This window comes from Grampus griseus (genome assembly GCF_964374135.1).
Source record: "Grampus griseus genome assembly, chromosome: 2".
In the NCBI taxonomy this organism is placed as follows: Eukaryota; Metazoa; Chordata; class Mammalia; order Artiodactyla; family Delphinidae; genus Grampus; species Grampus griseus.
This window is the reverse complement of record NC_139018.1, coordinates 166,116,826-166,129,716: the sequence shown is the minus strand read 5'-3', so window position 1 is coordinate 166,129,716 and position 12,891 is coordinate 166,116,826. Positions and strand designations below refer to the sequence as shown.

The 12,891-nt window shown below is 36.4% G+C and overlaps 1 protein-coding gene across 1 annotated transcript in view; it reads left to right on the top strand.

The window, feature by feature from the left end:
- ENKUR (enkurin, TRPC channel interacting protein) overlaps positions 1-12,115 on the top strand; it is a 28,841-nt gene extending 16,726 nt beyond the window's left edge. The window contains exons 4-5 of the mRNA XM_082649592.1: positions 5,331-5,477; positions 11,239-12,115. Of these exons, the coding sequence (XP_082505718.1) occupies positions 5,331-5,477; positions 11,239-11,412 (321 nt within the window). The 3' untranslated portion in view covers positions 11,413-12,115. The remainder of the gene's footprint in view (positions 1-5,330; positions 5,478-11,238) is intronic.
- Positions 12,116-12,891: the final 776 nt, after the last annotated feature.

The window sequence follows — 12,891 nt, the reverse complement described above, 5'->3', positions numbered from 1 at the left end:
TTTACATTCCCACCAACAGTGCAAGAGGGTTCCCTTTTCTCCACACCCTCTCCAGCACTTGTTGTTTGCAGATTTTCTGATGATGCCCATTCTAACTGGTGTGAGGTGATACCTCATTGTAATTTTGATTTGCATTTCTCTAATAATTAGTGATGTTGAGCAGTTTTTTAATGTGCTTCTTGGCCATCTGTATGTCTTCTTTGGAGAAATGTCTATTTAGGTCTTCTACCCATTTTTTGATTGGGTTTTTTGTTTCATTAATATTGAGCTGCATGAGCTGTTTATATATTTTGGAGATTAATCCTTTGTCCAGTGATTCATTTGCAAATATTTTCTCCCATTCTGAGGGTTGTCTTTTCATCTTGTTTATGGTTTCCTTTGCTGTGCAAAAGCTTTTCAGTTTCATTAGGTCCCGTTTGTGTATTTTTGTTTTTATTTCCATTACTCTAGGAAGTGGATCAAAAAAGATCTTGCTGTGGTTTATGTCAAAGAGTGTTCTTCCTATGTTTTCCTCTAAGAGTTTTATAGTGTCCAGTCTTACATTTAGGTCTCTAATCCATTTTGAGTTTATTTTTGTGTATGGTGTTAGGGAGTGTTCTAATTTCATTCTTTTACATGTAGCTGTCCAGTTTTCCCAGCACCACTTATTGAAGAGGCTGTCTTTTCTCCACTGTATATTCTTGCCTCCTTTATCAAAGATAAGGTGACCATATGTGCGTGGGTTTATCTCTGGGCTTTCTATCCTGTTGCATTGATCTATATTTCTGTTTTTGTGCCAGTACCATATTGTCTTGATTACTGTAGCTCTGTAGTATAGTCTGAAGTCAAGGAGTCTGATTCCTCCAGCTCCGTTTTTTTCCCTCAAGACTGCTTTGGCTATTCGGGGTCTTTTGTGTCTCCATACAAATTTTAAGATTTTTTTGTTCTAGTTCTGTAAAAAATGCCATTGGGAATTTGATAGGGATTGCATTGAATCTGTAGATTGCTTTGGTTAGTATACTCATTTTCACAATAGTGATTCTTCCAATCCAAGAACATGGTATATCTCTCCATCTGTTTGTATCATCTTTAATTTCTTTCATCAGTTTCTTATAGTTTTCTGCATACAGGTCTTTTGTCTCCCTTGGTAGGTTTATTCCTAGGTATTTTATTCTTTTTGTTGCAGTGGTAAATGGGAGTGTTTCTTTAATTTCTCTTTCAGGTTTTTCATCATTAGTGTATAAGAATGCAAGAGGTTTCTGTGCATTAATTATGTAATTATTTACAACTTTACCAAATTCATTGATTAGCTCTAGTAGTTTTCTGGTGGCATTTTTAGGATTCTCTATGTATAGTGTCATGACATCTGCAAACAGTGACAGTTTTACTTCTTCTTTTCCAATTTGTATTCCTTTTATTTTTCTTCTCTGATTGCCGTGGCTAGGAATTCCAAAACTATGTTGAATAATAGTGGCAAGAGTGGACATCCTTGTCTTGTTCATGATCTTAGAGGAAATGCTTTCAGTTTTTTACCATTGAGACTGATATTTGCTGTGGGTTTGTCTTATATGGCCTTTATTATGTTGAGGTAGGTTCCCTCTATGCCCACTTTCTGGAGAGTTTTTGTCATAAATGGGTGTTGAATTTGTCAAAAGCTTTTTCTGCATCTATTGAGAAGATCATATGGTTTTTATTCTTCAGTTTGTTAATATGGTGTATCACATTGATTGATTTGCATATATTGAAGAATCCTTGCATCCCTGGATAAACCCTATTTGATCATGGTGTATGATCCTTTTAATGTATTGTTGGATTTTGTTTGCTAGTATTTTATTGACTATATTCATCAGTGATATTGGTCTGTAGTTTTCTTTTTTTGTAGTATCTTTGTCTGGTTTTGGTATCAGGGTGATGGTGGCCTCATAGAATGAGTTTGAGGGTGTTCCTTCCTCTTCAATTTTTTGGAAGAGTTTGAGAAGCATGGGTGTTAGCTCTTCTCTAATTGTTTGATAGAATTCGCCTGTGAAGCCATCTGGTCCTGGACTTTTGTTTGTTGGAAGATTTTTAATCACAGTTTCAATTTCATTACTTGTGATTGGTCTGTTCATATTTTCTATTTCTTCCTGGTTCAGTCTTGGAAGGTTATACCTTTCTAAGACTTTGTCCATTTCTTCCAGATTGTCCATTTTATTGGCATAGAGTTGCTTGTAGTCATCTCTTAGGATGCTTTGTATTTCTGCGGTGTCTGTTTTAAATTCTCCTTTTTCATTTCTAATTTTATTGATTTGAGTCCTTTCCCTCTTTTTCTTGATGAGTCTGTCCAATGGTTTATCAATTTTGTTTATCTTCTCAAAGAACCAGCTTTTATTTTTATTGATCTTTGCTATTGTTTTCTTTGTTTCTATTTCATTTATTTCTGCTCTTTATGATTTCTTTCCTTCTACTAACTTTGAGTTTTGTTTGTTCTTCTTTCTCTATTTCCTTTAGGTGTAAGGTTAGATGGTTTATTTGAGATTTTTCTTGTTTCTTGAGGTAAGCTTGTATTGCTGTAAACTTCCCTCTTAGAACTGCTTTTGCTGCATCCCATAGGTTTTGTATTGTCGTGTTTTCATTGTCATTTGTTTCTACGTATTTTTTGATTTCCTCTTTGATTTCTTGGTTATTTAGTAATGTATTGTTTAGCCTCCATGTGTTTGTGTTTTTTATGGTTTTATTCCCTGTAATTGATTTCTAATCTCACAGCGTTGTGGTCAGAAAAGATGCTTGATATGATTTCAATGTTCTTAACTTTACTGAGGCTTGATTTGTGACCCAAGATGTGATCTATCCTGGAGAATGTTCCATGTGCACTTGAGAAGAAAGTGTAATCTTCTATTTTTGGATGGAATGTCCTATAAATATCAATTAATTCTATCTGGTTTATTGTGTCATTTAAAGCTTGTGTTTCCTTATTAATTTTCTCTTTGGATGATCTGTCCATTGGTGTAAGTGAGGTGTTAAAGTCTCCCACTATTACTGTGTTACTGTCGATTTCCTCTTTTATAGCTGTTAGCGGTTGCCTTATATATTGAGGTGCTCCTATGTTGGGTGCATATATATTTATATTTGTTATATCTTTTTCTTGGAATGATCCCTTGATCATTATTTAGTGTCCTTCCTTGTTTCTTGTAACATTCTTTATTTTAAAGTCTGTTTTATCTTATATGAGTATTGTTACTCCAGCTTTCTTTTGATTTACATTTGCATGGAATATCTTTTTCCATCCCCTCATTTTCAGTCTTTATGTGTCCCTAGGTCTGATGTGGGTCTCTTGTAGACAGCATATATATGGGTCTTGTGTTTGTATCCATTCAGCAAGCCTGTGTCTTTTGGTTGGAGGATTTAATCCATTCATGTTTAAGGTAATTATCCATATGTATGTTCCTATTACCATTTTCTTAACTGTGATGCATTTGTTTTTGTAGGTCGTTTTCTTTTCTTGTGTTTCCCACTTAGAGAAGTTCCTTTAGCATTTGTTTTAGGACTGGTTTGGTGGTGCTGAATTCTCTTAGCTTTTGCTTGTCTGTAAAGCTTTTGATTTCTCCATCAAATCTGAATGAGATACTTGCCGGGTTGACTAATCTTGGTTGTAGGTTCTTCCCTTTCATCACTTTAAATATATCATGCCACTCCTTCTGGCTTATAGAGTTTCTGCTGAGAAATCAGCTGTTAACCTGATGGGAGTTCCTTTGTATATGTGTCATTTTTCCCTTGCTGCTTTCAATAATTTTTCTTTGTCTTTAATTTTTGTCAATTTGATTACTGTGTGTTTCAGTGTGTTTCTCCTTGGGTTTATCCTGCCTGGGACTCTCTGCACTTCCTAGGCTTGGGTGGCTATTTCCTTTCCCATGTTAGGGAAGTTTTTGACTATAATCTCTTCCAATATTTTCTCGGGTCCTTTCTCTATCTCTTCTCCTTCTGGGACCCCTATAATGCAAATGTTGTTGCATTTAATGTTGTCCCAGAGGTCTCTTCGGCTGTCTTCATTTATTTTCATTCTTTTTTCTTTATTCTGTTCCATGGCAGTGAATTACATCATTCTGTCTTCCAGGTCACTTATCCGTTCTTCTGCCTCAGTTATTCTGCTATTGATTCCTTCTAGTGTATTTTTCATTTCAGTTATTGTATTGTTCATATCTTTTTTCTTTTTTAATTCTTCTGGGTGTTTGTTCTTTAATTCTTCTAGGTCTTTGTTAAACATTTATTGCATCTTCTCCATCTTTGCCTCCATTCTTTGTCCGAGGTCCTGGATCATCTTCACTCTCATTATTCTGAATTGTTTTTCTGGAAGGTTGCCTATCTCCACTTCATTTAGTTGTTTTTCTGGGGTTTTGTCTTGTTCCTTCATCTGGTACATAGCTCTCTGCCTTTTCATCTTGTCTCTCTTTCTGTGAATGTGGTTTTTGTTCTACAGACTGCAGGATTGTAGTTCTTCTTGCTTCTGCTGTCTGCCCTCTGGTCTTCTCTGACATCTTTATTTATCTCAAATAGCTCTCATGACTTTCTTTTTTCTTACTGTATTTTACTGTGGAGCACTTATATATATTACTTCATACTCTATTTTTGGTGAGTTTCTCTCACTACAGAATGCACATTCCATGAGGACAGAAACTTTTCCTTTCTTATTCACTAGTGTAGCTAGCACCAAGTACATCCTCAAATAATGCTTTGAAGAATGAACAGGGAGTAGTTCTGTTTCTCTACACAGTGCTATCGACACATTCACTAACTTGAAAGAATCATAGCTGATTGCTTCACTGTCAGTCCTTGTAAGCAGCCCAGGAGCCTAAGATTGTATTTTGTTGTTCCAAAAACAACCTAAGGGACCCACGTCAATTTTTTCTTAAAGCAGATGTGCCTAGCATCTTTAAGAGTTTGTTCTTACAATGTATTGGAAGCATTTATCTTCCTTTTTTTTTTTTTCTTTTTACGAGATAATGCACAAGAGACCTTAAGATATTTGAGGTATTTCAAAGTAAAATCTGAAGCACCTAAAAGAAAGAAAGAAAATCCAGTTCTTCAGGGTAAAGTAAGGGCCAAGCCATCAGCCAAGAACAGGCACTGGGACCATTCAAAAGAGGGAAAACAAACAGCCATGATAACAGCACAGATGGTTTTAAATGACCAGAATCAACTAGTTCCAAATAAGAAAAAGAAAAAAAATCACTGACTTTTGTTAACTTGCAGTGTTTTGAGCAAAGGCTTTAAGTCTGTAACGTTTCTTTTGCTCCTAATCATTGGTTGGTATGTACACATATATAAGATTACTTTCAGGATTTTGATTTTTTTTTTTCCTGAAAAATCCTTACAAGGGTTATGGTGTCACGCCTGATTACATACGTAAGCGAAATGAAGAAGTGAAGAAAGCCCAGGAAGAATATGATAACTATATCCAGGAAAACCTCAGGGAAGCAGCTATGAAAAGGCTATCTGATGAAGAAAGGGAGGCAGTTCTGCAGGTAAGCGTCTTTAGTTTACATTCATGTGTAACTCTTTAAAACATCTCTGAAAGAAAGGTCCACCATCAGTGATTATTAAGGCCCGCACTTTGATTTTGAAATCAGAACACTCTCTTTTGATTATAGTGACAGCTGCGTGCAACAAAGCTGGCTCTTTGGGGAGAGCAAAAAGTTGTGATATAGGGACTGTTGAATAATAATTTGTTTCCAACTAGGTGAGCTTCTGTTTCTTCCTGAAGTAGTGTCATAAGCAAGCTAAGCTTCTCCTTCAATGAATGTGCATAAATAAAGTAAAAAAGCATTTTGATTTTCATTCCCATGCCCCTGAATTTTTCAAAAATAATATCCATAAGGTAGATACTTTTCACTAGGTGGAGCTCTAGAATAATTGAAACTGTCCCTAGACCAACTTTTTTTTTCTTTCTTATAAGCAAGTGTCCAGATTTTAAAATAACCAGGTGTTAGGCTTTACATATGTTTTCTTTATTTGGAATAAAACAGACTTAAAGACACTTACACTGGAGTTTTTAACGCAAGACTTCTATCTGAAGCATTTAAAATATTGGGGGGTGTGAGCACCGTTGCTCCATCATCTTTAGAGAGTATTTGTTAAGCACCTACTGACACCGTTCTATAGTTGTGCTCTCTTATAGAGGTAAAAATAGTACTTTATTCTTTGTTTTGTTACTTTGAAAGCTTTCTACAAAGTCATTTCTAGTGACCTTTTCAAAACAGAGAAAAAAAAACTTTTTACAACATTAATTTCTATTGAAAAATGGATTCATATGCTGTTATAAAATCTTAGCATTTTATCAGTGTCATCCCAATCATCAATAAACATTTATTAAATGTCTGTTCTGCATAGAGTATCATGCTAAGCCCCAAGGGGCATAAAATAAAATTTCTGCTCTGGATAATGTTGTAATTTAATTGGTAAGAGGTGCTGTGTATCTATGTACATATAGAAAGATGTGTGTGTGTACAGATCATATGTTTTATAAGGTTCGCAGGCACGAACATCCAGTGCAGGATGTAGGTAGGTCTTTAGCTGCGCCTTAAACTGCAGAGTAAGAGGATATCCCAGACAGCAGGAGTGACCCGAGGGCAGTGACCCTGTCTCTTTGTTGCCAGCAATCTCTGCAGTGCCTAACCTAGTGCCCAGTGTAAACACAGGTGATTAATAATGGTGCGCTGGAGAGAAGGAAGGGAGACAGGCAGGCAAGAAGGCTGGCACACGTGGAAGTGGGACTCGGCCCGTCATTCTCAGGAAGAGCACTGTTCTTTGGTTCCCTCCCTCCCTCTCTCCCTCCCTCCTTCCCTCCCTCCATCAGATTCTGCCATTCTTAAAACATACATGTTTTTGTGAAAGCCAGGTTTTTACATCTAAGAAAAATAGGAAAAGAAAGGAAGAACTACCCTGGGAAGGAAAAGGCTCTTCCCTCGGCACCTCCTTAGTGGGTCAGCAGCCCTCAGCTTCCTGATGTGGTTACTACAGAGTTGCTTTGTAGACACTTTGATAGACAATAGCTGACCCTCCCTTGGATGCCTTATTAGCTGGGTAGTGTAGCTGCCATGGTAACAAAGCCACGAGCTCTGTTCCTGACAAGCCCTGAACCCTGCTCCCTTCCCTGGTTAAGAGTTGCATGTAGTTCTATGACAGTATGGTCATATGTCCCTGAGTAGGGCACATTCTGCTCATTCTTCATAAAATGACAGTCTCATTATCCAGGAAGGGCTCATCTGGTCTAATTATTCCAAACTTCTCATTTCACAGATAAGGATATAAAATGCAAATATATCAGTATTAAGTGGACACATTTGTTCATTCATCCCTCCGTTCATCTACTGAACAGCTAATCTACCATGTTCCACTCACTGTACCCAGCCTGGGGGATACACTGTTGTGAGCAAAACAAATGTGGTCCTTACTGTCAGTGAACTTGGAGGTTGGTTTACATTTGCCCCTGGTCACAACATTATCAAGTAGCTGAAGAGGGACTAAAACTCACATTGACCAGTTCCCAGGCCTGTGTTTTCCTACCACGTGATAAGCACGTGCATAAGAGGTAACAGAGGGAGGCTCTTCCCGCCCGGGATCCAGCAGGGGATAGAAGGCATACTAGGCTGGGATTCTGAAGAGAATCTACAAAGGAACTATTTACAGAGGTGAAGCAGGGCTAAGGGAACCAACAAGGAACACTGAGGCACCCAGGACTAGGGACAGCAGGAATCACCACCACCCTGGGCTGGAAGGGTAGGGGCAGGAAACAGCATTACCAGAGCCGGGTGGGAGCTGGAGCCTGGAAGAGGGGCTCCGACAGGCACTGTAGTCACAGATGCAAGGGCCAGTCATGTCCAGGTGACGTCCAGGGTGGGGGAAGAAATGCCCCAAGCTTGCTCTCCTCCCACCGGTGTCTTCCTTAGCTGAATTCAGGCAGAGGCTGGAGGGAACAGTGCTGGGGGAGGAGCAGCCCATAGGAATAAATACCTCAGCCCCACCACCGCCCAGCCCCTAGTCACAGCGCAGAGCCAGAGGTGGAGAATGGATGGGGGTGGCAGCAGAGGAGCATGGACCTGAACACACTTCCTATTATTTTATGACCGCTTCTCCCTATGTGAAAATTTTTCCAAAATTAACAATATTATTTCAGTATTAAACTAGAAGAGAGAAAAATGAAGAAATAAAGATAAGGGAAAATCAGTATCGCTGCAGTGGATAAAAGATTTTTTTTAGATGAAATAACCACAAAGCCGTTAAGAGGCTATTTTGGTATAATATGAAATATCAATCACATTTAGTTCCCATCCCTAGAGGTGGACTTTGATCCAAATGTTATTGTACACACTGGAAGATAAAGAAAACTATCCTTTAAAAAGAAATACTGCAAAACGTGTAGCTGCTGTGACCACAAGGAATAGGGAAAGATCACCCAAGGAGCTATGAAAAACCTTTGATATTTCAAAGTGTATAAATACATAGATTTCTTCTCTGCAATAGGCAACCCTGTGGAGCACTGTGGAAACATATTTCCCATTTCATAATGAAAGCCTATAGAAAAACAGAATTCTTTTGAGGACTTCTTGTTGGAGTACTTCTCATACACTATTAAGAACTGTGTTAGCCCATCCCTCTCTTTTTAAAATGTAGAAGACGCTTCTGCCTTTTCCCTTTCCCAAATCCTTGATATAATCTCGCTCAAGAAATGCTCAACATTTGTGGCCTTTTTTCTCAACAAATCTTTTCTATAAAGTGTGTCCAAACTTGTAGTCATTTTTACCTGAGCATGGAGATAAACCGTTTTCTCCCCGAAAAGTTTACAAGATTAAATTTGTACTATGAGGGCTTATTATGAAGGTATTGTTATATAAGACACTTCTAATTCTCTCATAAATCTAAATGTATGGCCATGATTTTCAAGGACCATATTTTCTTTCTTTTTCTTTTAATCAATAATTTTAAATTATGCTACTCCTGAGCTCTGGCTAGGACTTCCAATACTATGTTGAATAAAAGTGGCCAGAGTGGGCATCTTTGTCTTGTTCCTGATCTTAGAGGAAAAGCTTTTAGCTTTTCACCATTGAGTATGATGTTAGCTGTGGGCTTGTCGTATTTGGCCTTTATTATGTTGAGGTATGTTCCCTCTGTATGCATTTTGTTGAAAGTTTTTTTTTTTTTTATCATAAATGGAGGTTGAATTTTGTCATGCTTTTTTGCATCAATTGAGGTGATCATATGATTTTTATCCTTTATTTTATTCATGTAGTGTATCACATTGACTGATTTGCGAATATTGAACCAGCCTTGCCTCCCTGCAATAAATCCCACTTGATTAGGGTACAGGCATACCTTGTTTTATTGCACTTCATTTTACTGTGCTTCACAGATACTGAGATTTTTACAAATTGAAGATTTGTGGAAACCCTGCACTGCCAGATGATGGTTAGCATTTTTTAGCAGTAAAGTATTTTTATTATTAAGATATTTGTTTTTTTAAACATAATGCTATTGCATACTTAATAGACTATGGTCTATTTCTAGTTTCATACCATTGTGGTCAGAAAATATGTTTGATATGATTTCAGTCCTCTTAAATTTGTTAAGACTTGATTTGTAGCCTAACATATGATCTGTGCTGGAGAATGTTCTGTGTACACTTGAGAAGAATGTGTATTTGTTGCTTTTGGATGGAAAGTTTTATACATATCTGTGAAGTCCATCTGATCTAACCTGTCATTTAAAGTTGATGTTTTCTTACTGATTTTCTGTCTGGATGATCTATCCATTGATGTAAGTGGAATATTAAAGTCCCCTACTATTATAGTATTGCTGTCTGGTTTTTTCTTTCAATTTGTTAATATTTGCATTCATATTTTGATGCTCCTATGTTGGGTACATAAATATTTATAAATGTTATATCCTCTTATTGTATCAACCACTTTATCATTATGTCATGCCCTTTGTCCCTTATTACAGTCTTTGTTTCAAAGTCAGTTTTTCTGTCATAAGTATAGCTACCCCAGCTTTCTTTTGGTCTTCATTTGCATGGGATATGTTTTTCCATCTGTGTGCCAGGGATCATAATTTCCAGGCAATATTTTAAATGTTACTTTCAGTTTTACTTTTCATTTTTGTGTAAATAAAATGATTTGTGCACCCATAGTGAATAACAGAAAGTGTCAATTTATAAAATTTCATTGGATGAGTTCAATTAGTTTAAGACCATTTTGTCAATGGAGCCGCTAGTGCATTGTGATAAGAAATGATAACTGTGCAGAGATGGAAATAACCTTTATTGCTCCTAAGAGATTCCTAATTTTGAATTTGTTGGTTTCTGAGAACATAAAACGTTAACTTACATTATTGAATTAGCATATGTGTTACATGTAATGATATTTCAGTCATTTCTAGAATAAATTAATGGGAAGTATAGATCCATTAACTATATGGAGGAAGAATTCTTTCTAATACTGAAAACACATAAAAGATCATCTCTTGTTAAATTGAATTTTGGGGCTTCCCTGGTGGCGCAGTGGTTGAGAGTCCACCTGCCGATGCAGTGGACACGGGTTCGTGCCCCGGTCTGGGAGGATCCCACATGCCGCGGAGCGGCTGGGCCCGTGAGCCATGGCCGCTGAGCCTGCGCGTCTGGAGCCTGTCTTCCGCAACGGGAGAGGCCACAACAGTGAGAGGCCCGCGTAACGCAAAAAAAATTAAATAAAAAATTGAATTTTGGCATTTTATACAATTCCATTTAGTCAGATATAAGAAAACATGGCCATGTAAGTCAGAATCAAGTGTTTTGATGTGATTTCTCTGTTGAAGAATGAGGATATTTTTTTTCTAAAGAAAAAAAAATGAAAATTTTTATAAGAAATAATTTCCTGTTCAAAATTGTTTTTTTGCTTGGGACATCAACTCTAAGTTGTTTTTACCAAAGCATTTGCTATGAGCTTAGTTTCATACTACTCATAACTCTGCATACACGTATTTGATGGTAAAAACAAGTACAGTAACATTAAAAACAAAGAAAATAAATACTCCCAGTGGGAATTGAGCACACAATCAAGGACAGGGTTTGGCCTCTGTACAGTATTTTTTGTTACTGTGGCCAAGAACTTGATAAACACATATCATTTTTTAGTTATTTTTGTCGGCTTTCTTTACCTGTTTACATTTTTCCTTCCCAGTGCAATTTTCTTTGCGATTTACTCTGCTTCTGCAGTTTACTTTGCTATGTACAGTTTTCTTTACCATTTGCAGGGGCTGAAAAAGAACTGGGAAGAAGTACATAAGAAGTTTCAGTCCCTCTCGGTCTTCATCGACTCCATACCAAAGAAGATTCGCAAGCAGAAGCTGGAAGAAGAGATGAAGCAGCTGGAACATGACATTGGTGTCCTCGAAAAGCACAAAATTATTTATATTGCTAATAAGTAATGGTGGATTTTAAAAAATATAGTCATTTTAACATAGAAAAAAAACACGGAAAACAGAGAAATTAAATCATAAGTTTTTTTCAAAGAGTAAAATACTATGAAGAGTATAAAAATAGTCTTTACCAAAACGCTTAGGCAATGTTTAAAGAATAATTGTATTATTTACTTACATAGAGAAAAAAAAAATTTTTTTCACCAGCGTCAGGGTTTCCATGTAACCTGATTAGAATTTGATGTTAGGTTTTCCAGTTTGATAGCATAATTCATTATTATTATGTACTAGTTTCAGATAAACATTCATTTCTGGGCCCTGAAAAATAAAGTCAACACTCAGAACTTCACATTTTTTTCTACACTGCGTAATACAAGGAATACAAGGTTAAAAACTGTAAAGTATTTTGAATTGGAAATAGTGGTGTAAGCCTTTTTAGTACTCTGAAGTATTTTCTACATATTATTCCAGAGATCCAAAAATTACATATATTTTCTGGTAGCCTATGTCATATGCAGCCATTCACAGCTATAAATATTTTCAGTATCCATAGTGTTATATATAGGCTGAGAGGTTTACATTTGGAGGAAGAAAAATTAAGAAGATAACATAAAATCAAGGAGACAACTTATAAATTGTGTCACTAAGGATTGTTGAAGAGAATAGCCTTCTTCCTGACATCCAACTTTTAAAAACTGCTGTTCTATGTGCTTTATCCCATAATTTACTATGTGTATTTCACTAAAATGGATATTACTTTTTCTTTTTGGCTTTCTCTATTTTGTGAATTCTAATGTTTCTATTTGTAAGGTTACATAATTTATTAAGCAATAAGTTTATGTAAGTAGAGCTGTCTTCAACTCAAAATAAATGAGCCTATAAATGTCCAAGAAGAAGAAGATTCTTTTATGAAATTTTAAATTAGAGAAATTTGGTAAAATATATGAAACTATAAAATATCAGAACAATATCAATTTTACTGCTTACACTGATTTTTATCCTGTTGGCAACACAGAAAAAAATGATAATTTTTTCAAGCTTTTTCACAAACACGGAATTTGGGAGCATTGTAGAAAAGCTAACTTTCATTAAAGAAAAATTTTTGAATTTTATATACAGATATTTTTGAAAACTCACTTTAAACTTTTTTTCACATATCTGTATAGGCGTCATTTCTTTTTTCCTTATTACCTTAGGACAGATATAAAATAAAGAATAGTACAGTTGACCCTTGAACCATGAAGGGGCTAGGGGCGCTGATCCTCCACACAGTTGAAAATCTGCATATACCTTATCGTTAGTCCTCTGTCTGTTTGGTTCCTCCATATCCATGGTTCCATATCCTCAGAGTCAACCAAGCACAGATCGTGTAGTACCACAGTGTTTATTATTGAAAAGAATCCATGTGTAAGTACACCCACACAGTTCAAACCCATGTTGTTCAAGGGTCAACTGTATTATGATAAATTCTCATTTATGCAGAATTTC